The sequence below is a fragment of the Artibeus jamaicensis genome, unplaced genomic scaffold (genome assembly GCF_021234435.1).
Source record: "Artibeus jamaicensis isolate MK-2021 breed Jamaican fruit bat unplaced genomic scaffold, CSHL_Jam_final contig_1998, whole genome shotgun sequence".
Taxonomy (NCBI): Eukaryota; Metazoa; Chordata; class Mammalia; order Chiroptera; family Phyllostomidae; genus Artibeus; species Artibeus jamaicensis.
Window position 1 is genome coordinate 10,381,918 of NW_026521407.1, and position 21,943 is coordinate 10,403,860.

Below are 21,943 nucleotides of genomic sequence, written 5' to 3' on the forward strand. Positions count from 1 at the left end.
CTACGATGTTCTTTAGTAGGTGAATAGGTAAATAAACTGTGGTACATGCAGACAATGAAGTATCATTCACTAATGATACTTCACTTAAAAAGAAATGAGCCATTAGGCCATAAGAAGACATGGAGGAAACTTAGATACATATTACTAAGTGAAAGAAGCCAGTATGAAAAGGCTCCGTACTCAGTGGGTCCAACTCTAAGACATTCTAAAAAAAACGATGGAGACTGTAAAAAGATCATTGATTACAAGGGGAGAAGCAGAGGGAGGGACGAAGAGGCAGAGCAGAGAGGATTTTTAGGGCCATGAAACTATTCTGTATGATACTGTAAGATGGTGGACACACGACATTATATATTTGTACGAACCCTCAGAATATACAACACCAGGCGTGAATTCTAATGTAAACACGGACTTTGGGTGACAATGAAGTATCAGTTTAGGTTCACCGGTTGTGACAAATGTACAGCTCTGGTGGGGATGTTGATAGTAGGGGAGTCGAAGTGTTTGTGGGGACAGGGAGTATATGGGAAATCTCTGTACTTTCTACTCAATTTTGCTGTGCACCTATAACCACGCCAAAAAACAGTCTTCCTCAGAAAACTTTAAATGGTTTTCAGTACTTTTTTAATACTATTTTTTCTAGTATAAAAAAATATATTCCAAGTCTTGTAACTAGCAAAGAAAGTATTTAGAAGACAAACTATTTAGAGAAGGTAGGGTGAGGTAGGCCAGTTGGCTGCCAAGAATTCTTATTAAGGAACTTATTTTCATTAATTCCTTATGGAAAGGGTCTGACTCTTAGCACTAGAAACCCAGAAACCCATCTTAACAGGACCCCACAAATAATCAGACTCAGAGATGCTGATTCGCCCTGTTCTAAACTAAGAGACCGAGGTAAATATACAACAGTGCTATGGTAAGCATCGTCCTAAAGATGACCCCTTTTATCCCCCGGATTCCTGTCCCCTGATTATTCACACACTAACAACATAGTCATGTGAAGGGACTCTGCTGATGGGACTCAGGTACTCATCTATCGACCTCAGACTAGGAAGGGTCACTTTCATTACCCACCTGGGCCCAATGTGATCACACAGACCCTTAAAAGTAGAAGAGGGAAGGCACTACTACTTTCAAGTATTAATAGATGCCCCAGCAGCTCTTCTTCCTGCAAGAAAAACTACACGGTAAACTACAAGTCATGATCTGATAACTGACAAAGATATGTACACCTGCCAAGCAGAGCAGGTGTTTACTTTGGCTTTCTAAAGTGCCCATTTCTCTGGCTAGAGCTTGGGAGTACCCTATCAACATCTGCATCTCATTCGTTCAATAGAGGGGGCAATACAATGAAATTACAGCCAAGCCTCACTCTGGCCTACAAGCCAGTCTGTCTCTTCAAAGTGATCTTATGTATTGTATCATTCACTCTATGTTCATTTCAAACTTAACTCTGAAAAGGTACCTAACTTTCCCACGGAAGGGGGATAGAGTGTCAGTCGTAAGCATCACCACTAACCAACCCCATGAACCACATGAAAACACCATCGGCCAAAACACACCGACAACACACCTACTGTATGTTTATCAATGAACCTGAAAAGCAGCATAACTCTTCTATCAATAAATCTCAAAAAGCGTTTTCTTCCTTCTAAGTTTGAAACAAAAATGTGAGTATATAAAATGATTTGGGGGCTTAAATGACTCAGTAGATGCATAAAACTCTAAAAAACGTACTGGGTAGTAATGACCTAATGCAGAAGAGAAGGGAAGAAAAGGGAAAGTGATCCTTGGGGGTGGAGAAAAGAAAACCAATTCCCATTGTTAGACTGGAAAAATAAACAGAAATTTCCTACAAGTTTCATCATTACCATTATTTCATAAGTGTGATCGTTCTGATGTTTCTTGTACTCAAATCCTCGAGTGAAACACTGCAAAGAAGAGGAAAATTAAGTTATCAAAAAGCTACCTTTTGCAATGTTTTCTTAAAGACCAGAAGATAGTTTGAGGGTACCCTACTCTTGGGCTGAGTTATTAAAACTTCATTGAATCTTGTCTGCACTCACATAGGCTGGTTCTATTCATGATCACAGCTTTCCTGTGATCCTCAGAGAGAAGAAACAACAATCTGAAAGACAGACTTTTTCCTAAGAAAGCAACACCTTTGATAAAAGCGTAAGCCCCAGAATCAGATGGCTGGTACTGAAATTCCGGATCCATGCTTACCTATTTCAGCAATTCTAAGACATATTTTTTTCGTCATTTAGAACTCTGAAATGAGGACTCATAATAAAAAGTACATTATAATTCCCATCGGTTATTTTTACAGTTCTAAAACTGGGATGCTTCTTATAATCAACAGTGCCTTGGATCCAATAAATATGGTATTTGTTGTGTGACCTTGAGCAAATTACTTATCCTTTTCTTTGCCTGAGTTTCTGTTCCCATGAAATGAGAACACTAACTGTACTTACTTTATTGGGTTGTCGTGATGATTTCAGAGTTAATTGATGTACAGTACTCAAAATAGGGCCTGGCACAGAGTAAGCACTTATACTTAGTATTATTATTTTCATCATCATCCACAAGACGGTTTGTTCTCTTGTTTGCCACCTGCCCCAAAGATCGCTCTTCGGTAAGATAATAAACAATGTCACAGGCGCTATCGAGAGGAATTACCCTCCTCTTCTGTTTACTGTAGTCTCGGCACTTAACACCGCTGGCAAAAACAGCATTAAGCATTAGGCTGATACAGAAATAGGAAATATGGGCTCATTTTACTATACTTCACTTTACTGCACTTCACAGATGCTGCGTTTTACAAACTGGAGGCAAGACCCTCCACTAGCAAAAAAACTGTGACTGGCTTTATTGTGACACTTTCTTTACTATGGGGTCTAGAAACAAACCCACAGTGTCTCTGAGATACGCCTGTGTTCAACAGTCTTCCTTGTGCATCTGCTTTGTTCCCCAGCTTTTCAAAGGTAATACATGCACTGGAAGACCGACTGGAAGGAACAGATTTAGTAAGGTACGGTCCTTCTGAGCAATCGATAGTCATCTTTGAATTTATTATATCCATAAAACTAGCCTGGGTTAATGAGTTACCTGTAAGCAGAGGAAAAAAGGAGGTGGCCCACATTCTGCACATTTGATATAAGGCTCCATGAGGTAGGAGGAGCAGCCTCGGCAAGGTGGCTTATCAGAGGGATCACCTAGAACAAAAAGAAAAACATACTAGCTTCAGAAAACCTTATCATTAGTCTTAAGAGCACGTGGGGGAAAATCTGCCAACGACTACACAGGCAGTAAGCTGTGCTGAAAAGTTCAAGGAGACACAATGAGCTCATTCCAAGTAAGAAAACACAAAAATCATGTTCCTTTTCATTCCAGGGCAGCCTTGGTCCCCACTACAGTGAACCTGTTATTACTTCAAACAGCACTGAAGTAGACGTGACCCGGTGAGGAAACCGACAAAGGTAGATTTGAACTGTAAGTTTCGCCACACCCACAACTTACTTTTTCAGGGGAAAATAATGTCACATATCCACACAATACATAAGTATTTATAGATAAAGAAAATCTGACAAAAATGTTAATGACTGCTGAATCTGGGCAACAAGTAATCACTGTACTGTTTTTTCAACTTTTCTATAAGTTTGAAATTTTTCAGAATAAAAAGTTGGGGAAAAACTTTCAAATATAGCTCGGGATACACCACTTTATTATTATTATTATTATATTTATTATTGATATTATTGATTGATTGATTGGAAGGGAGAGAAACATCAATGTGTGGTTGCCTCTCGTGTGCGCCCCCTACTGGGGACCCAGCCTACAACCCAGATATGTGCCCCAACAGGGAATTGAACTGGAGACTCTTGGGTTCCCAGGCCAGCAGCACTCAGTGCACTGAGCCACACCAGCCAGGGCTGGAATATACTACTTTAAATATGAGTTGGGATTTAAACCCAGAACAGCTTCCTCCCTTTCTCCCACAGGTGGCAGAGAACATAGGAGTTCCAATGTCTCTGAAATATTAAGGTGAGGAGGACAAACCAAACTCTTAGTTATAAAAATGCAAATAGGGAGGCCCCGAACTCTGCCTTTTTAGAGTCAGGGCGACCGAGCAGAGCAGTTCTCTGCTATCAACAGCAAGAGTCTAAGAAAACACTCGGGCTTTGTGGGCAGATGTAAGGATTTTAACTGTTTGGCCTAGGGCAGGATGTCTCACATTCTGTAACAGCATTTTCCTTCCTAAAATTCTAAACGCTTCTAGGCACTTTTCCCTGCGCAGGTGGTGATTATGGCTTTTTCACTTGTCTCTAAATGAAGACCAGGAGGAAAATGACAGGGGAAAGAAATGTAATCCTTTTGGCAATAGCTTCAAAATAAATACAAGGAACAGCAATTACCCCACTTTTCCCATTAAAAAATTTGATACAAGAACAAAAATTATTTTATGTTAAATGCGAGATGCCAATTTTTACCAAATTACCTTGTTATCCTTTGTATTAATGATATGTTTATTTTTCTTTCCTCAAATGTTCCTCAGGCACTGACCAAAGTAAAGAGCTTTAAATCCCTGATGTCCATAAGTAATTATTTTGTAAAAGCAATCCAATTTATAGTTTAAAAAATTTTAGACACTGAAAGTATATTATCCTCTATTAACATCTGGTTCCCAACCTCTATTCTATGTATGTATATATTTATTTGAACAAAAGTTGAATACTGGACATGACGTTTTAGAGCCTGTTTTTTTTTTTTTTTACTTAACATATTGTCAACACCTTTCATGACCGTATACACAGATCTTCCTCATTCTTTTTAAATGGATGAATGAGATTCCCACACAACTTTCAAATGTCCCACCAAGTAGATAAAAAACCTATTCATAGTTACATGACCTAGAACTCAACTTCATATTACATGTAAGAAGTGTTTTTGATATTTAATATACACTGAATTTTTCAGGAAGGCAACGCATGTACTCTTCTGAGATCAATGTTCTTGTATACACAATTCTTCACATTTTGTTCCTCAGAATATGTATTTTCCTAGAAGTAAAACTGTTGAGTGTACAGATGGGTTCTGATACATACAGTCGAAGTGTCCTTCACAAAGGTATCCCAGAACTTTTTTATAACCTAGGAGTAGGGAAAGGCTTTTTGTTTTTTTACTCTCAATCAAAATCCAAGGGCAATAAAGGGTTAATAAATATGAGTGCATAAACAAAGCCAACAAACCCCCCCCCAAAACACCAGAAGCAAAGTTTTTTAGAAAAGCTAATAAACTGGAAGAAAATATCTGCAAACATATCGTGAAGGGCTAAAGTCCTTAATATTACAAAAAAATTTTTTTTAATTGAGAAGGAAAAAAAGACCAAAAAGCCTACTGAAAATGACGTGAAGAGATATTTAGAAAAAAGAGATATAAAAATGACATTAGCCCTAGCTGGTGTAGCTCAGTGGATTGAGCATGGGCCTGCAAACCAAACAACCGCGGTTCGATTCTCAGTCAGGGCACATGCCTGGGTTGCAGGCCAGTTCCCAGCAGGGGACACACAAGAAGCAACCATACATTGATGTTTCTCTCCCTCTCTCCTTCCCTTCTCCTCTAAAGACAAATAAATAAAATCTTTAAAAAATGACCATTAAACATATCAAAAGCCATTCAATTTCACTCATAATTAAGAGAAATCTACACTGAGTTATAACTTCTCACCTATCAGATTGGCAAAAATTTGAAAAACTGGTAATACACTTTCTTAGTAAGGCTGTGGGGAGACAGTCATTCTCATACATTGTTGATAGGAATGCAAAATGGCCCCGTTCCTATACAGGAGAATTTAGCTGCATCTAAATAAAACTAATCATCCATTTATTTTTTGACCCAGTAATTCCACTTCTAGGAATTTACCATGGATACACATATCTAACAATACAAATTGCCCATATATGCCCATATATTTTCTAGCTTTGTGGGCCAAAATACAAAGATACTCTAGGAGCAATGAGCAGTGATGAGACCTTGGTCTTTAATGTTCCTCTCTAAAAGGAACCTGGGCTCCCTCCAAGGTTGGGGCAGAAGTACAAGATGAACCTGGTACATGGCACTCCAAACAGTGAGAAGATGCTGAAAAAAGTGATGGGGGGAGGGCACGTCAGAGGATGCAGGAGCCAGTCTCAAGGGACTCACAGTGGTCAAACTGAAGCAATCTCAGAACCAAAATAATGAAGTATAACAATGAATTCTAAACCACTGAAAATAAGAATTCACGGGTTCATGTTTATAATAAATAATACATACATAACGGACACGGGCAGTCTCTTTATTAGAGTAGAATGCTAAGTGCCAGCCAGTTAATGTGGGGAGTGCTGGATGGGGGGTGGGGAGAATCATCATTTTTCCAACCGTCACAGTTAAGACTGGATCAAGCAAAAATCATCAATGAATGCTAAATCTAGGGAAAAATTTTGATGAGCAGAGTATTTTATTGCCTGAGAGCACCTCCCTATGGGTTACTTATTATACATGCAAGGAAAAAAATAGAAATTATACAGTGGAGAACTGAGACACCTTGTCTGATTTTCAGAATTCACACCACCAGCCCTGGCTGGTGTGGCTCAGTGGATTGAGTGCTGGCCTGTAAACTAAAAGGTGGCCAGTTCGATTCCCAGTCAGGACACGTGTCTGGGTTGTACACCAGATCCCCAGTTGGGGGCAGGTGAGAGGCAACTAATTCATGTTTCTCTCCCTCTTTCTCCCCCTCCCCAACTCTCTAAAAATAAACAGTTAAAAAAATTCACATCACCAATGAAGGAGAGAGCAAAACAAGACAAACCCCAAATGAGAAAGCTCTATTTGAAAAAAGGGGGGGCTGTATTCTTCAAATGTGTCAAAGTCACCAAAACAAAGGCTGTGCAAATGTTTCAGTTTAAAGGAGGATAAAGAAACAAAGCAACTTCATACGAGACCTGGCCTGTTTCTTGTACAGGAAGTCACCATAAAGGACATTATTGAGTCAGCTGACAAAACTGGAATACAGACAATAGGTTAGATAAAAGTATTTTATCAATGTTAAATTTACTGAAGTTGATAATTCTACTGAGGTTATATAATAAAATATCCCTATTCTTAGGAAATAAACACTAAAGTACTTAGGAGTAATGGGTCATGATATTCAGCACACCCACGTAAAATGTTTTGTTCATTTGTTCAATGTCATTTTGTTAGGATGTCGATGAAAAAAACCTGATTCCCAGTCGGGGGCCCTGTCTGTGTAGACTTTGCACATGCTCCCTGCGTCTGCAGGGGTCTTTCCCAGGAGGCTCCGGTTTCCTCCCACATCCCAAAGATGTATAAGTTAGGCACAGAGGATGTCTAAATTCTCCCACTATGAGTGAGTACGCTCTTCAACGGAATGGTGTTCTGTCCAGGGTGGTTCCCACCTTGTACCCTGAGCTGCTGGGATGTGCTCTGGCCACCCTTGACCTTGAACTGGAATAAGAGGGTTGGAAAATGATTGTCTTGTTTTTATTCCTCTTTCTTAAATGTATGCATAGCTCACATTTGTTTCAATGTTTAGTATTAGAAGTGTCTTTAGTTTGAAGTTTGGTGATGTTTTTGTGAACAGAAGTATGCCATAGGAACTTAATTCTTGTTTATATCAACTAGCCTGTGGTAACATTGGTTTTGTTTCATTTTGTTTAAAGTTGCAGGTTCCTTCCAAGAATCTATCAACGACATTAAAGACTTACTGTATGTCGCTTACCCTCAAATGATTAAAAAAAAAATATGGGATATATATGTCTATCTATAAATATATATATATAAACATATCAATGTATAATATATATATATTAGTAGAGAGAAAGAGGGAAAGAGAAAATGCACACAAATAGAGTAAAAAATTAACAAACGGTGTCTGGGTTATTCTTTGTACTCTTCTTAAGACTACCTTCCAACATTCCTGTAGGTTTGAAATTATTTCCAAATAAAAAGTTTAAAAATTATTTTTAAAAGGGGGAGGGAATGGTTTCAGTTTTCACTCCCAGCCTTGGGACAATTCTTTTAGGGTCTTTCTTCACATGCAAAGTGAGATCTGAACTGATATTTGAAAGACACTACACTGTACTAAATGTGTGTGGAGAGTTTGATGAGAGTCAATTAGAGCCCCTTTAAGAAACTGCTCTAGAGGAAAGAACACCCAAAAAGTACCACTCTGATTCTGCTTATTGGGACACTGCTAACATCTAGCAATGGATTCCTATTTCTGCCAAATCTCTTATCTTCAGAATTAGAGAAAAAGTAGTATATGTATGTTTTTCTCCACAGTGTGGCTGCCTGAATTTATTTTACACGCATATTGCAATTCTCTGTATTATTATTATATGTGGTTTACCCTAAGTTCTACCTAAAAGAGGGAGAAGAGTATTTTCTTTAATTCTACCACTGACATTATATATCAAGGCATCACAAATATGTTATCCATTCTAAAGAGAAATACAACTGCTTTTTGAAATTTAAATGCAGGTTAATCATACTATGCCTGGTGCATCTGACCTTAGTTTTCTTATGACACCTAGGGTGATATGTTTGTGTTATGTGTTCAGTGGGCAATAAATAAATATTGACTGATGTTATGTTGAGTTGATACTCTTATTCCTTTAGGATCAGACTCATAGGGCTTTAACTTCATAGTGTTTATCTTTCTCCTTTGACCAAATTCCACTTCAGTGGCTGTTACTATTCACCTGAGACTTGCTCACACAGTACTTACTGCTAAAGGAACCCAAACGGTCCATTCCTGAATCAGCGAAGACTGCAGTTTTGATCTTCCTCAGTGCAGTGCCCCTTCAAGGAGATTTCAGAACTGGGTGACACAAATGCCAAAGCTCAATGATCCCCTGTGAACAAACAAAAGTGGCACATGAATCAGGAAATCATTCAAAGGGACAAGATAAAGAGAAGACAGTGCAATGTACTCAACTCTACTACACCTGAGCTTTGTAAACCTGCGACCCTTTGGTTTGTAGGCCAGTGCTCAACCCACTGAGCCACACCAGCCAGGGCTGCATGCATATTTTCTAATAAGATATAAAAGCAAGGATTACATCCAATACAAATTTGTATACCTTAATGTACCAAGCACACAGAAGGAACTCAGGTTAATTCATCTTTAGTTTTCCTGGAGTGACCTCCTTCATCTGATATTTTAGGTTGAAGAATAACTCATCATTAAATGTATCAACACTTGGAAAACATGGCTGTCAATTAACTTGTCTTTTGGGGGTGGGCTGGGGTAGGGTAGTTGTCCCTCTGTTCTACTCTCAGGAAAAGTTAGTTTTTTGGGTTTTTTTTTAAAGTGTTTAGTCCTGGCTGGTGTGGCTCAGTGAATTGAATGCAGGCCTGCAAACCAAAGAGTCGAAGGACTGATTCCCAGTCAGGACACATGCCTGGGTTGCAGGCCAGGTTCCCAGTGGGAGGGCGCATGAGAGGCAACCACACATTGATGTTTCTCTCAATAATCTTCTCCCTCCCTGCCCCCCGTCCCCTCTCTCTAAAAGTAAATAAATAAAATCTCTTAAAAAATGCACTTAGCAAGAGTTATTATGTACTCAATAAGATAATACCAACATTTATTGAACTTTTCTCATATGCCAGATACTGTGGTACCATTGTATGTGGATTGTTTCTTTGAATCCTCTAAGACATGCTGCTTTTTCAAAGAAGGAAAAAAAGCCCTGAAAGATTGTTACTTGTATAATTTTTTTTATGATTTTAAAGGATTTTATTTATTTATTTCTATAGAAGGGAAGGGAGGGAGAGAGGGAGAGAAACATCAATGTATGGTTGCCTCTCGAGTGCCCCCCACTGGGGGGCCTGGCCAGCAACCCAGGCCTGTGCCCTGATTGGAAATCAAACCGGTGACCCTTTGGTTCCCCTTTGGTTTGCTGGTGGGCACTCAATTCAGCGAGCCACACCAGCCAGGGCTGCACCACGTCTTATAGGTAGTGAATAGCAGCACCATTTCAACAGATGTTACTAGACAGGGCCAAGTAAAGGACGTTTAAACAACCAAGATAACACTCCACATAAAAAGCATAAAATTGTAATAACATCCATGAAAGGATGGGTGCTAGCTCCAAATTAACATTTACCAAATTCAAAGATGTTACTGGTAGGGCGGAAGGTACGTGAAGAACAGCATTCAGTGTGGCATAGAGGACAGGTGCAGGCTGTGCAATTTCTGACAAGGTTCAAATCCTCTTTTAGTTCCTTATTAGCTACAAGACCTTGGTAAGTCACTTTACCTGAGCCTTCATCAGCCTCAGCTCTAGATGGGAGCTTAAATGCCTACTGAGGAAGGCCTACTGGAAAACTCAATGGGAAACGTCTGTAGTGGCAAGACACAGAGGCTGTCCCTAGCATAGTTACGCGCTGCAACGAACAAACCAACGCGCTGCAACGCACAAACCAGAAGTGCCTGGGCTGGGACTGCTCCGCCCAAAGAGCACGACGCACCCGGCTCGTCGCGGGGCGGGGCCGAAGGATCAAGCCCCGCCTCCCCCCCCCCAGCGCGACGTGGCCGACGCCTCCCGCCCGCCCCCCAGCCGCGTGTTCCTCGCAGCCTAGGCTTGGATCCTGACCCAGATCCCCGCCGCACCTCGTGGTCTCCACCTCTTCCTCGTGCCTCTAGAGAGGCTCGAGCCCTGCCGCCGTCCGCCCTGCAGCTCCAGGAGCCTCACTTCACCGTGCCCCCACCTCTGCGCCGAGGAGTAGCTGGACACGTGCGCGCCCCTGGGTTTGCGCGCTCGCTCACGAGCAGCGCAAGCGCGAGCTCGCCCCACGCTTCGCGGTCCTGCCTACCACACGCCGGTCTTCTCCGCCCCTTTCCCTCCCCTGCCCTTTTGGCCCCGCCGGTTGCGGCGCGCGTGCCAGAACACCCACCGTTCGGCCGGGTCCTCGCCGCGTGCCCGCTCCCGACCTTTGACAGAGGCCTGGGAGGATGTGGGTGAGCAACTTGCCCGACTTTGAGTCCAACCAATAATCACCTGTCCCGTAAAGTGCGTTGCGGGTCGCCTGAGGCTTGCTGGCCTGTGGTGCTGTTTGATCCTGTCCGGAGTGCCCGTGAGGCCAGGCGGGCCTGTACTGGCCTGCTTTTGTGTATTTAACCTTCTCACCACTGTTGCAGCAAAGGAAATTGAGGCCAAGGGACTCTGGCCTTTTCTGGAATCTGGGTTTTGAACCAGACTTAATGGTGTAGGGGTGAACAGGGTATGTTTCATTCAGATTCTTCTGGAGTCGAAATTATCTCTTTTGGAAAGAACCATCCCCTCTTTGGGTTTCAGAGACCCAAACTGAGTCGCAGTGATGAGAGGATGTGGTGGTCCACTCTGATGTCAATCTTGAGGGCTAGGTATGTCCCAACTCTTATTACTACTAATTGTTATAGTAGCAACTGTATGTCGATTATTTATTGCATGTCAGGCATTGTACAAAGGAGGTTACATATGTGGTCTCATTTAGTCTTCAACCTTATGAAGTAGGCACTATTATTATCCCCATTTTACAGCTGAAGACATTTAGACTGCCTTACAAATAACTTGGGATCACACTGCTAGGAAGTGTTGGCGAAGGGGATTCAAACTGTGGTCCACCTTAACTATTACGCTGTTACCTGTGTTTCAAAGTCTGTTATTCATAAACTTATCCAACTTTTAGAATTCATTTATACTTTCTGCGTATGTGTTTTTTTTTCATTTTTTAGTATACAAGAAACCATTTAAAAAAATCAGGAAATTCACTTGAGCAAAAATTCTGTGAAAAGCAGCTCCCACTATGTTAAATAAATATTAACATTTTGCTATATACTTTACAGACATTTTCCTCTGCATAAATAAATACGGAGTAGTTTTATATTTGATGTATCCTGAAAATCTGTTCATTCATTCAACAAGTATTTTATGAGCAGACATTGTTCTAGGTGCTGGGAATTCAGCAGTGAACAAAACAAAGTCTGCCTCTTAGTGGGGGAGGTTGACAATAAGGAATAACAGAATATATTTACTAAATAATAGATAAATCCCAGTAATGTAGTAATTTTTAGGGGAGAAAAATCAGGATAAAGAGATGAGTGATGTGGGGATGCTCTTTTCGAGAGGATAGACAAGGAAGGCCTCTTAAGGGAAGACACATAGGCAGAAATTCTAATTAAATGAGGAAGGCAACTGTGTGGCTTTCTAGAGGGAATCTATTCTAGGAGAAGAGAAATGGCCATTGCAATGGCCCTTGAGACTTGGTTGGCATTTTGGAGATGAAGCAATGAGACCAGTGTGGCTGACGCACAGCCAGTTAGAGAAATAAGTTGAGAAACACAGGCAAAATCCAGGTCATGTATCATCTGATAAGCCATGGTTGGACTTTGGATTTTATTGGAAAATGATGGGATATCATGGAAGGATTGAGAGACAAGAAATGATCAGGTTTGCTTTAGAGTGATTACTCTGGAGGCTGTGTGGAGAATAGATGGTAGCAACATTAAAATTGCCCTTTAAAGCATAAATTGTCCTTTTACATAGCAATTGTTTGACAGATAGTTTATTAACATTAGTGTTTCATTTACACCTTTGCAGCTGCTTTCACATCCTCCACAAAGAGGAGAGAGGGTCAAACACTTAAGATTCATCTTCATGTCTTTTTCACCTGAACTGAATTTTTGTTTTTATCCTTACTCGAAGACATTTTTCGCTGCTTTTGTAGAGAAAGGAAGGGAGGGAGACTGGGGGAGGGGGTGTCGATGTGAGAGAGAAACATTGACTTCATTGTCTTCTATGATGGGCTGCAACTGGGGGACAAATCCATACCTTGGATATATGCCCTAACTTGGAATCAAACATGCAACCATTTGGTCTATGGGACTACACTCCAGTCAACTGAGCCTTACTAGCCAGGGCTAAACTGAATTTTTTGAAAGTGTCTAGGGCACATATTCAGATCTGAACATCATAATTATCAACAAACTGGATATGAGTTATCAATGTAGTATTGTGGAAAAAACAGTCCCACATTACTACTACAATCCATTCAGTGCAAACATTGTGTTCAAGCCTCTGAAATTACCCTTCCACTTTAACTGATGTTAGGCCCCCTTTAGAATTCTAAGGCCCAGTTATTGGGGCTTAGTCATTGTGCTTAAGAAAGATGTGAAGAAATGAAAATGCACAGTAAGAAGGATAGCACTGATTCAGGTAGCGCTTTTCTGGGTTTTTGCCTTCAGTATGTAGTGGAGAGTGGTATCAATGATAAGACCAGATGAAGGAAAAGAGATTTGTAGGAAGGTAAAAGTTCTGTTTCAGATTCATGTTTTGCAATCTGAGTGAAAATAACATATGAATGAGTTTAGAGGTAAGGGGAGAGGCCAGGGCTAAAATTGTGTAAATGTATTAGAATTGTTCCTTTGGGTGTGTGTCTTTAGACAGAGCTTGAGGACAGACACTATGACTTTTCTTCTTCGTAACCTCAGTGCCCAGAAGTGCGTCCTGGATGAATATTTGTGAAAAGAGCAAGTAAAGGCAAAGGTATGGATGAAGTCACTCAGGCAAAATGTATAAGGTAAACAGAGAAGATATCTAATCTATGCTTCCACTGGAAGTTCAAGCACCTGAACATGACTTATAAATAAGGTGACCATAAGTTCCAATTTGCTCAGGACAGTCCTGATTTATTCCTGTTGTCCCCATATAATTAGTCATATTGTCTCATTTCACTCTCAGAAGTGTCTCAGTTTGTGCAATAAAATATATGGTCACTTTTTTAGAAGGCCCTTCAGGGTCCTGTGTCTTGTTCCTATTTCCTGGTCATCACTACCCCAGCTCACACTTCATTCTCCAGCCAAACAGAAAGACCTCGATTTTCCCTTATGTACTCTGTTCCTTCCAAGCTCCCTTTGCCAAGGTACCTCTACTTCAACTTAGACATCTCTTCCTCAGGAACATGTCTCCTGGCCCCCAAGTCTGGGTTAAGTAGATTTTACGTGCTTCCAGTGGGACTTGTGTGTAACCTGTCATAGCAGAGATGTCTTCTTGCTCCCCTTACTAAATATGTCTGTAAAGGAACCTGAAAAAAACTTTTTATCATCTTTAAGTCACAAATTTACATTAGGGCAAAGTTTTTTAATCCTCACCCAAGGGTATGTTTATTGACTTTAGAGAGAGAGGAAGGGGGAGAGACAGAGAGAAGGAAAAAAAAACATTGATGTGAGAGAAAAACATCGATCAGTTGCCTTCTGTACACACTCTGACTATGGGTCAAACCCACAACCTATGGGTGTGTCCTGACTGGGAATCAAACCTGTGACCTTTTGGTGTACGGGACAATGCTCCAACCAACTGAGCCACCCAGCCAGGTCTTGGGCTAATATTTTTGAAGACTGAACTTCAGGACAGATGAATAGGACGTACTCCAAGACCTTCATCCATAGCTAACTTAAGAAGTTGACTTTTGAACTTAAAACGCAACTAGGAAAATTGTGTTATGCTGTCAGGCTCTGTGATGCGGCTGCCGCTGACTAAGTTCAAAATATCCTGGCGACTCTTCTTCCACTGCTAAACTTCACTAGTTAGAATCAAAAGTGCAGTTTCTTAGTGTCTCTCTCTATAGAAATGATTCTCTACCATTTTTAGATATTTACTATATCCAGAGTGCTGAAAGATTTTATAAACTTTATCTCATCTAATATTTATTTTTCCTGTAAACTGAAGTGGCTTTGGTAGTTTGGTATACAAATAGATAAAAATAGAAAGTTTAAAAGTCTAGCTGTGCCTTCTTTTTAAAAAAAATATATTTTATTGATCATGCCATTACAGTTGTTCTATTTCCCCCCTTCATTCCCCTCCACACCCCTCCCCCACTATTCCCCCCCCCTTTAGTTTATGACCACGTGTCTCAAGTTCTTTAGATTCTATAATTCCCCTACTATTCTTACCCTCCCCCTATCTATTTTATATCTACAGTCTATGCTACTTATTTTCTGTACCTTCTCTCCATTTCTCCTCCTCCCACTCCCCTGTTGCTAACCCTTCATGTGATCTTCATTTCTATGGTTCACTCCTGATCTAGCTGTCCTCTTAGTTTGCTTTTGTTTTAGGTGTGGTTGTTAATAACTGTGAGTTTGCTGTTCTTTCACTGTTCCTATTTTTTATCTTCTTTTTCTTAGATAAGTCCCTTTAACATTTCATATAGTAATGGCTTGGTGATGATGAACTCCTTGAGCTTGATCTTATCTGAGGAGCACTTTATCTGTCCTTCCATTTTAAATGAAAGCTTTGCTGGATAGAGCAATCTTGGTTGTAGGTCTTTGGATTTCATGACTTAGAATACTTCTTTCCAGCCCCTTCTTGCCTGCAAGGTTTCTCTTGAGAAATCAGGTGACAGTCTGATGGGAAGTCCTTTGTACGTGACTGTCCCCTTATCTCTTGCTGCTTCTAGGATTCTCTCCTTCATTTTAATCTTGGCTAATGTAATTATGATGTGCCTTGGTGTGTTCCTTCTTGGGTCCAACTTCTTTGGGGCTCTCTGAGCTTCCTGGATTTCCTGGAAGTCTATTTCCTTTTCCAGATTGGGGAAATTCTCCTTTATTATTTGTTCAAATAAGGTTTCCACTTGTGGCTGTTCCTCTTCCCCTTCTGGTACCCCTATAATTCAGATGTTGGAGCATTTAAAGATGTCCTGGAGGTTCCTTAGCCTCTCCTCATTTTTTTGAATTCTTGTTTCTTCATATTTTTTTGTGTGGTCATTTTTTTTCTTTCTTCTGGTCCACTCCCTTGATTTGAGTCCCAGTTTCCTTTCCATCACTATTGGTTTCCTGTGCATTTCCCATTAGTTCAATTAGTTTAGCCTTCATATGTTCCTCTAATTTGTGGCTAAAATCAACCAGTTCTGTGAGCATCCTGATCACCAGTGTTTTGAACTGTGCTTCTGATAGGTTGGCAATTTCTTGTTCGCTTAGATTTATTGGCTCTGGGGCTCTGAGTTGTTCTTGAGCCGTGTTTTGATCTGTTCGCACCTGTTACATATGAGGAGAGGAGCCTTAGATGTTCACCAGGGCGGGGCCACCCAGGTCGCTGGTTTGTGATGCTGTATGTGGGGGCAGGGTCAGAGAAGGACAATAGTGGTCCCCTCTGCTGCTTCCCGCCCCTGGGGCCTGCCCGGTCTGTCTCACTGCTTGCTCCTTTGCTGGTTTATCTGCGAGCAAATGTGTGACTGTGGTCAGCCTGCCGCCTTGTACCTTTACTGGGTCTGCCTGTGGCTATCCCACACCTGGGATTCGCCCTTGGCTGCCTGCGGCACCTGGGTCAGGGCATCTTTTTTGCCTGACCTGCTCCGCTGCTGGCTCCACCCCTCTTACCAGTCTAGCTGAGTGGTTCGTTGTTGTCGGACTCCCGGACTCCCAGACTCCCGTATTGTTCAATTTTCTGTGGTCTGGCTGCATTTTTTGTTGCTAAAACTTTGTTGTTTTTAGATTTGGTTGTACAAGAAAGCACAATGTTTCCACCTACGCTTCCATCTTGGCGGAAGTCCTCCTAGCTGTGCCTTCTAGGTTTCAATTTCCTCCCCTTTAAACTCTGAGATATACCCAATGTGAGTTAGCCAGACATTCTGGTCCTGGAGCAGAGCCCTTTACCACTTACAAGGGCTCTTCCAGGCAAGGAGTCTTCCTGTGATGTGCTTGCTAGGGAGGGCTTCACCCCACTACAGGCCTATGCCTCAGGGGTTTAAGTTTTCAAGGCCCAGCTCAGGACTTGTTCTAGCCTCCCTGACCTCTGCTGCTGCCTCTGGCATCAGGAGCATTGCTTTCCTCCTTCCTACTCCCCTTCACTTCACACCTCTCTATCGTTGTGTCTTTGTGGCCACCCTGGTCAAAAGAGTTAGGGTTATCAATCCTTTTCCTTCAAGGAAGTTCCTAAAGTGCTTAATTTAACTTGATCCACCCAAACTATCTGTGGAGTAAGAAATGTAAGGTTTATCTAAAGCCATTTCTCCACCCAGTGAGGCTTGTCTGGGGGTGCTTCTGCATACATAGGAGGATGCTAAAGATTTCCAAGGTGAACAAGAGCGGGAAAAATTCCTGCTGAATAGCCCTGTTGCATCCCACTTTACAGACAGGGAAAAGTAAGTCTCAGAGGTAAAATCACTTGCCCAGAGTCATTCAGCTGCGAGGTGGCAGAGCCAGAATTAAAACCACATCTGTCCAAATGTCACTAATAAACTGCCTCTGACTATTTAAAATGGAAGAGGTAGCAGGAATCAAGGATTCACATAATGCTATGGCAATTAAGCAGAGTTTTCATGAATCTGAACCTTTGCTACTCATCTCTTCTGCCTCTTCCTCAATTCACTGACTTCTTTTTGGTCTACAAAAAGTATAGGATATCTGTCTAATGAGTCACCAGGTTTTGGGTAGAATCCAAAAAGTTAGGTGAACTAGGAATATATTGTTGCTGAGGGACTCTGTTTAATCAGAAAACTTTCAAATGCCTAGTAGGCAGCCTAGCAGCGTACATTTCAGCCCGATATACAGGGTATCCACCTTTTGACTGTCAGACAAGCTCCGAAAATGTTTTGCATCATTCGATGACAGGCAGCCTGTATTCTTTTGCAACCAGCAAATGCCTAATGTTTGACATATGACTTGTAAGGAACTAGGCAGTTTAATATAATTTTAGAAGTATGGACTTTAACGCTTACCTGAGTTTGAATCCTTTACTACCTTCAAGAATTTAGGCAATAATGGAAAAAATACTTTTTAAATTCTTTTAAAAAGAATTTAAAAAAAATAAAAAGAATTTAAGCAAGTTATCATCTGTGCTCCTTTTCTCCTCATATATAAAATAAAAAATATGTAATACCTAATAAGGGTTCTGTGATGATGTATGTATAGACCTAGTTCATGCTGGGAGTCAAATAAATTATAATTATAATTGTAATTTTAATTCTATAAGCACTTATAATTCTCTAAGATGACCCTGGGGCTTGTTTAGAAGTTGTTGTGGGTTAGGCTGGCTAGTGCCTAGCATTAGAATTTTGTCATTATTGAAATAAAAAATTGCCTACTGGAAATCTGTGGATTTCCAGAACACCAAGCAATGAAACAGAACCTCTTTTGCTGCCTGCTTCTTTAGCACCATCCTCACTACAAACTGAAGAGAGTTAATGTGATCTCACAGGGCAGGTGCACAGCTGCAATCAGGGATGATTAATCCAGACTTACCTTGAATGCAGAACAAACTCAGGAGCTCTGCACCATTTAATTAATATAGATAGTGAACAGACTTATGTATTAAGAACAATTAACTATAAGACCATTCCTCCATCAGTGTGGTGATTGCTGGGGGTGGGGGGTATAAGGGAACTAAATGGCAATGGAAAAAATGTAAATTCTTTTTAAAAGTAAATAAAAATGAAACAAAGACTAAAAAAGACTGTTCCTTACAGAATAAAGCAAATACTTTAAAATTATAATAAAATAAAACTAAAAACAAAGTTAACATGGTACATATTTAATGATATATGTAATTGTACTGTATAATAATTAGACCTTAAGTGCTAAGCTGTTTACATAGATGACTGTAATTGGTTATTTGTACACAACCAAACACATTTTTTAGTGTTTGTCCACTCACTTTATTAATTTTCTCAAATTTATAATTATGCCAAGAACAACAGTTTTCTCTGAAAGCCTTCATTTGTGCACTCACAGACACAATTTTTTAAGCATAATTTTTAAAAAAGATTTAATTTATTCATTTCTAGAGAGGGGGAAAGGAGGGAAAAGAGAGGGGGAGAAACATTGGTTGCCTCTTATACGCCCCCGCCTGGGACCAGGCTCACAACCCAGGCATGTGCCCTGACTGGGAATCCAACCAGTGACCTTTCAGTTCAGAGGCTGGTGCTCAGCCCAGTGAGCCACACCAGCAAGGGCTGGACACACTCTTGTCAACCAAAATTCACTGTTACCAATTCAGTGCCACCTGGAGTTAACCTGAGGTGTGGTGAATGGAGAATCTTGGAGTGAAATGGCTTCATTGAAACAGCTCAAGTAAAGCAGCGCAAGCAGAGGAGCCCTTGCTACACAGCTTTTAGTGTTGCAGCTCAAGTGTTAACAGCCCTCAAGCTGGAGAAATGTAGCAGAAAGTACACTCTGTGGAGACAGGGGAGGCTGGCCTACGGAGAAAGAAAGAAGTTCCTGCCCCCATTGCTGATTAGTCTATTTCTATGCAAATGAGGACTCCAAATTGACACAGTTTGATTGGTCCAAACTGCATTATTCTTTTTGGCCAGCTCACATGGTCTGATTAGTTATTGTGGAGCTGCTCTGATATCTCAGTAAATGTGCAAATGAGGATATACCTGCACAACTCCGATTGGATGGGAAAAGTGTTAGTGCCATTAGTGAAAATACCATACCAGGAGTTCTTTATAAAGGTTGGCTCTGGCAGGAGCACAGTGCAGGATGCTCTGCAGCTCATCTGCGGCTTTGGCGTGCAGAACGCATGAGAGGCTTCTGTAACAATGTATGTGACACTCTGGTTATGAATTTGGGTCCAGTAAATCACAAGGAGTCCTTGGCAGATGTATTTTCTCTTAGGGTTGACACTCTTCAAATGATACAGCAGGTTTTTCCTCCCTACTTGGTACTAAAAATAGCTACTGTTCAAGGCTCTGTATATGTATATTCTCATTTTAGTCCTTAAAAACCTTTTTAGGGAGGTGTTGTTACTCCCATTTTGCTGATGCAGAAACTAATGGCCAGAGAGTGTAAGCAGGCAGCACAGTAGAGATTCAAACTTCCATCCCCAGCATCTAACCACGCTTTATACAACCTCAGAAGGTGGTGGATTCCAGTGGAAATGTGTCGGGTTTTTTTTTTTTAGGAAATCAAATGGCTCCTGAGAAATAAAGATTAGGTACAGTAGTTCCCCATTATTCTCAGTTTTGCTTTCCATGATTTCAGTTATCGTTGATCAATCATGGTCCTATATATTAAATGGAAAATTCCAGAAATAAACAATTCACAAGTTTTAAACTGCGTGCCATGTAAAATCTCACCCCACTTCATGCTGTCCCTCCTGGGACATCAATCATCCCTTCATCCAGCATGTCCCAGGTGGGGGAGGGGAGGGGGGAGGGGTATCACATTTACATAGCCTGTATTACACTCTATTTTGTAATTGTTCTATTTTATTATTAGTTATTGTTAATCTCTTAGTATTCCTAATTTATAAATTAAACTTTATCATAGGTATGTATGTGTACAAAAGAGCATAGTGTATATACTGGTTTCGGTACTCTGTGATTTCAGATGTCCATGGGGGGTCTTAGAGCACCTCCTCCGTGGATATAGGGACTGCTCTATTCCTGATTGCTAGTCCTCTGTGGAACATAGTGTAGTCTACAGTGTATTTCTAGTATAATATTCTTCCACATGCAGATTTTACCCATAAATAAGCAACTGTCAGGCTCTGAAACTCTGGGACTCCCACTGCCTCCAAGAATCTATTTTCATATTGCCTTCTATGGCTGCATTTAAAAAGCTATTACACTTATGTCTAAAATCCCCACAAACCAGAACATATTTCTTAAAAGGACCTCAAAGGCTCCCATTTTGAAGGACTCTGCTTCACCAACATATACATGACAGAATAACAGGTTGTCAGCATGTTCCAACCATATTCAGTTCTTAACAGCAGGAAGAGAAAAAAACAGCTAATATCCAAACTACCAATATCTGTCATTGGCTTATTCTGAAATTAAACCAGCTAAGTATGCACAGGTTCAATTTCAGAATGATTGTTTTTCTAGGCATTCTTTAGTGACTCCATAGTGTCGAATTGCAACATGCAGCACTCTCTACATTGCGTGTTTTCCGCTGGAAATCACTGAGCTTTCCAAGGTAAACCATAAAGTACCTTTGCCCAACATTTTTTATTTGTGTAAGCACAGGGAAGATAAATTTGAGCAACATCACATTAGGGAAGTCCATCTGGCCTCCTCTCTGCTGTGTATTAGCACTTACCCTTCCAGTTCCCTCCTTCCTAACTAGGAAGGAAATAAGCTGATTCCTATATCGATACTTTCAATGAAATGCTATCAGTCTAACCTGTTCATTCTTCATGGTGGATTAATTTTAAGACTTTTATCTCTAACTGTAGATAATAATGCAGTTGTCTCTTGGTATCCTAGGGGATTTGTTCAGAACACCCCTTAGATACTAAAATTCAAAGAGGCTCAAGTCACTTGTACAAAATGGTGTACTATTTGCATATAACTTATGCAGATAACTCCCTTATACTTTAGGTCACTTCTGGATTTCTTGTGATACCTAATACAATGCAGTACCATGTAAATAGTTGTTTATACTGTATTGTTTATGGAATAACGACAAGAAAAAGAGTCTGTACATTTTCACTACAGATGTAACCATTGTAGGCCTAACTACATTGTACACATCAACAACAATGTAATATTTTTTTTAAAAAATGTTCTACACAGCCCCGGCTGGTGTGGCTCAGTGGATTGAGCGAGGGCCTGTGAACCAAGGGAACGCGGTTCGATTCCCAGTCAGGGCACATGCCTGGGGTGCAGGCCAATTTCCAGCAGAGGACCCACGAGAGGCAACCATACATTGATATTTCTCTCCCTCTCTCCTTCCCTTCCCCTCTAAAGATAAATAAATAAAATCTTAAAAAAATTTTTTTTCTATACACAGTTGCTTGAATCTGTGGATTCAGGACCCACAGATACAGAGGGAAAACTGTATGGCCAGGAATATAAGACTGTACAACTCAATTAAAAAGACTAACAACCCAATTTAAAAGAAGAGAGACGTTATAAGCAAGAGACTACCTGAAGCAAATACATATGTGGAAAGATGTTC

At 40.7% G+C, this 21,943-nt stretch overlaps 2 protein-coding genes across 4 annotated transcripts in view; one reads left to right on the forward strand and one right to left on the reverse strand.

Annotated features, from left to right (window-relative positions):
* Positions 1–11,081, reverse strand: part of TADA2A (transcriptional adaptor 2A) — a 48,373-nt gene extending 37,292 nt beyond the window's left edge. The window contains exons 1-4 of one of the 3 annotated variants that reach the window (XM_037163626.2): positions 10,957–11,081; positions 8,786–8,912; positions 3,109–3,215; positions 1,872–1,931 (exon numbers count right to left, since the gene is read on the reverse strand). In XM_037163626.2, the coding sequence (XP_037019521.1) occupies positions 1,872–1,931; positions 3,109–3,215; positions 8,786–8,810 (192 nt within the window). In that variant the 5' untranslated portion in view covers positions 8,811–8,912; positions 10,957–11,081. Of the gene's footprint in view, positions 1–1,871; positions 1,932–3,108; positions 3,216–8,785; positions 8,913–10,319; positions 10,411–10,672; positions 10,856–10,956 lie in introns of those variants that run through there. The other 2 variants (XM_037163625.2, XM_037163627.2) reach the window with 2 other exon arrangements.
* A 324-nt stretch (positions 11,082–11,405) lies between these two features.
* Positions 11,406–21,943, forward strand: part of ACACA (acetyl-CoA carboxylase alpha) — a 278,851-nt gene continuing 268,313 nt past the window's right edge. Inside the window, exon 1 of the mRNA XM_053654887.1 lies at positions 11,406–11,425. The gene's annotated coding sequence lies outside the window, so the exon portion shown is untranslated. The remainder of the gene's footprint in view (positions 11,426–21,943) is intronic.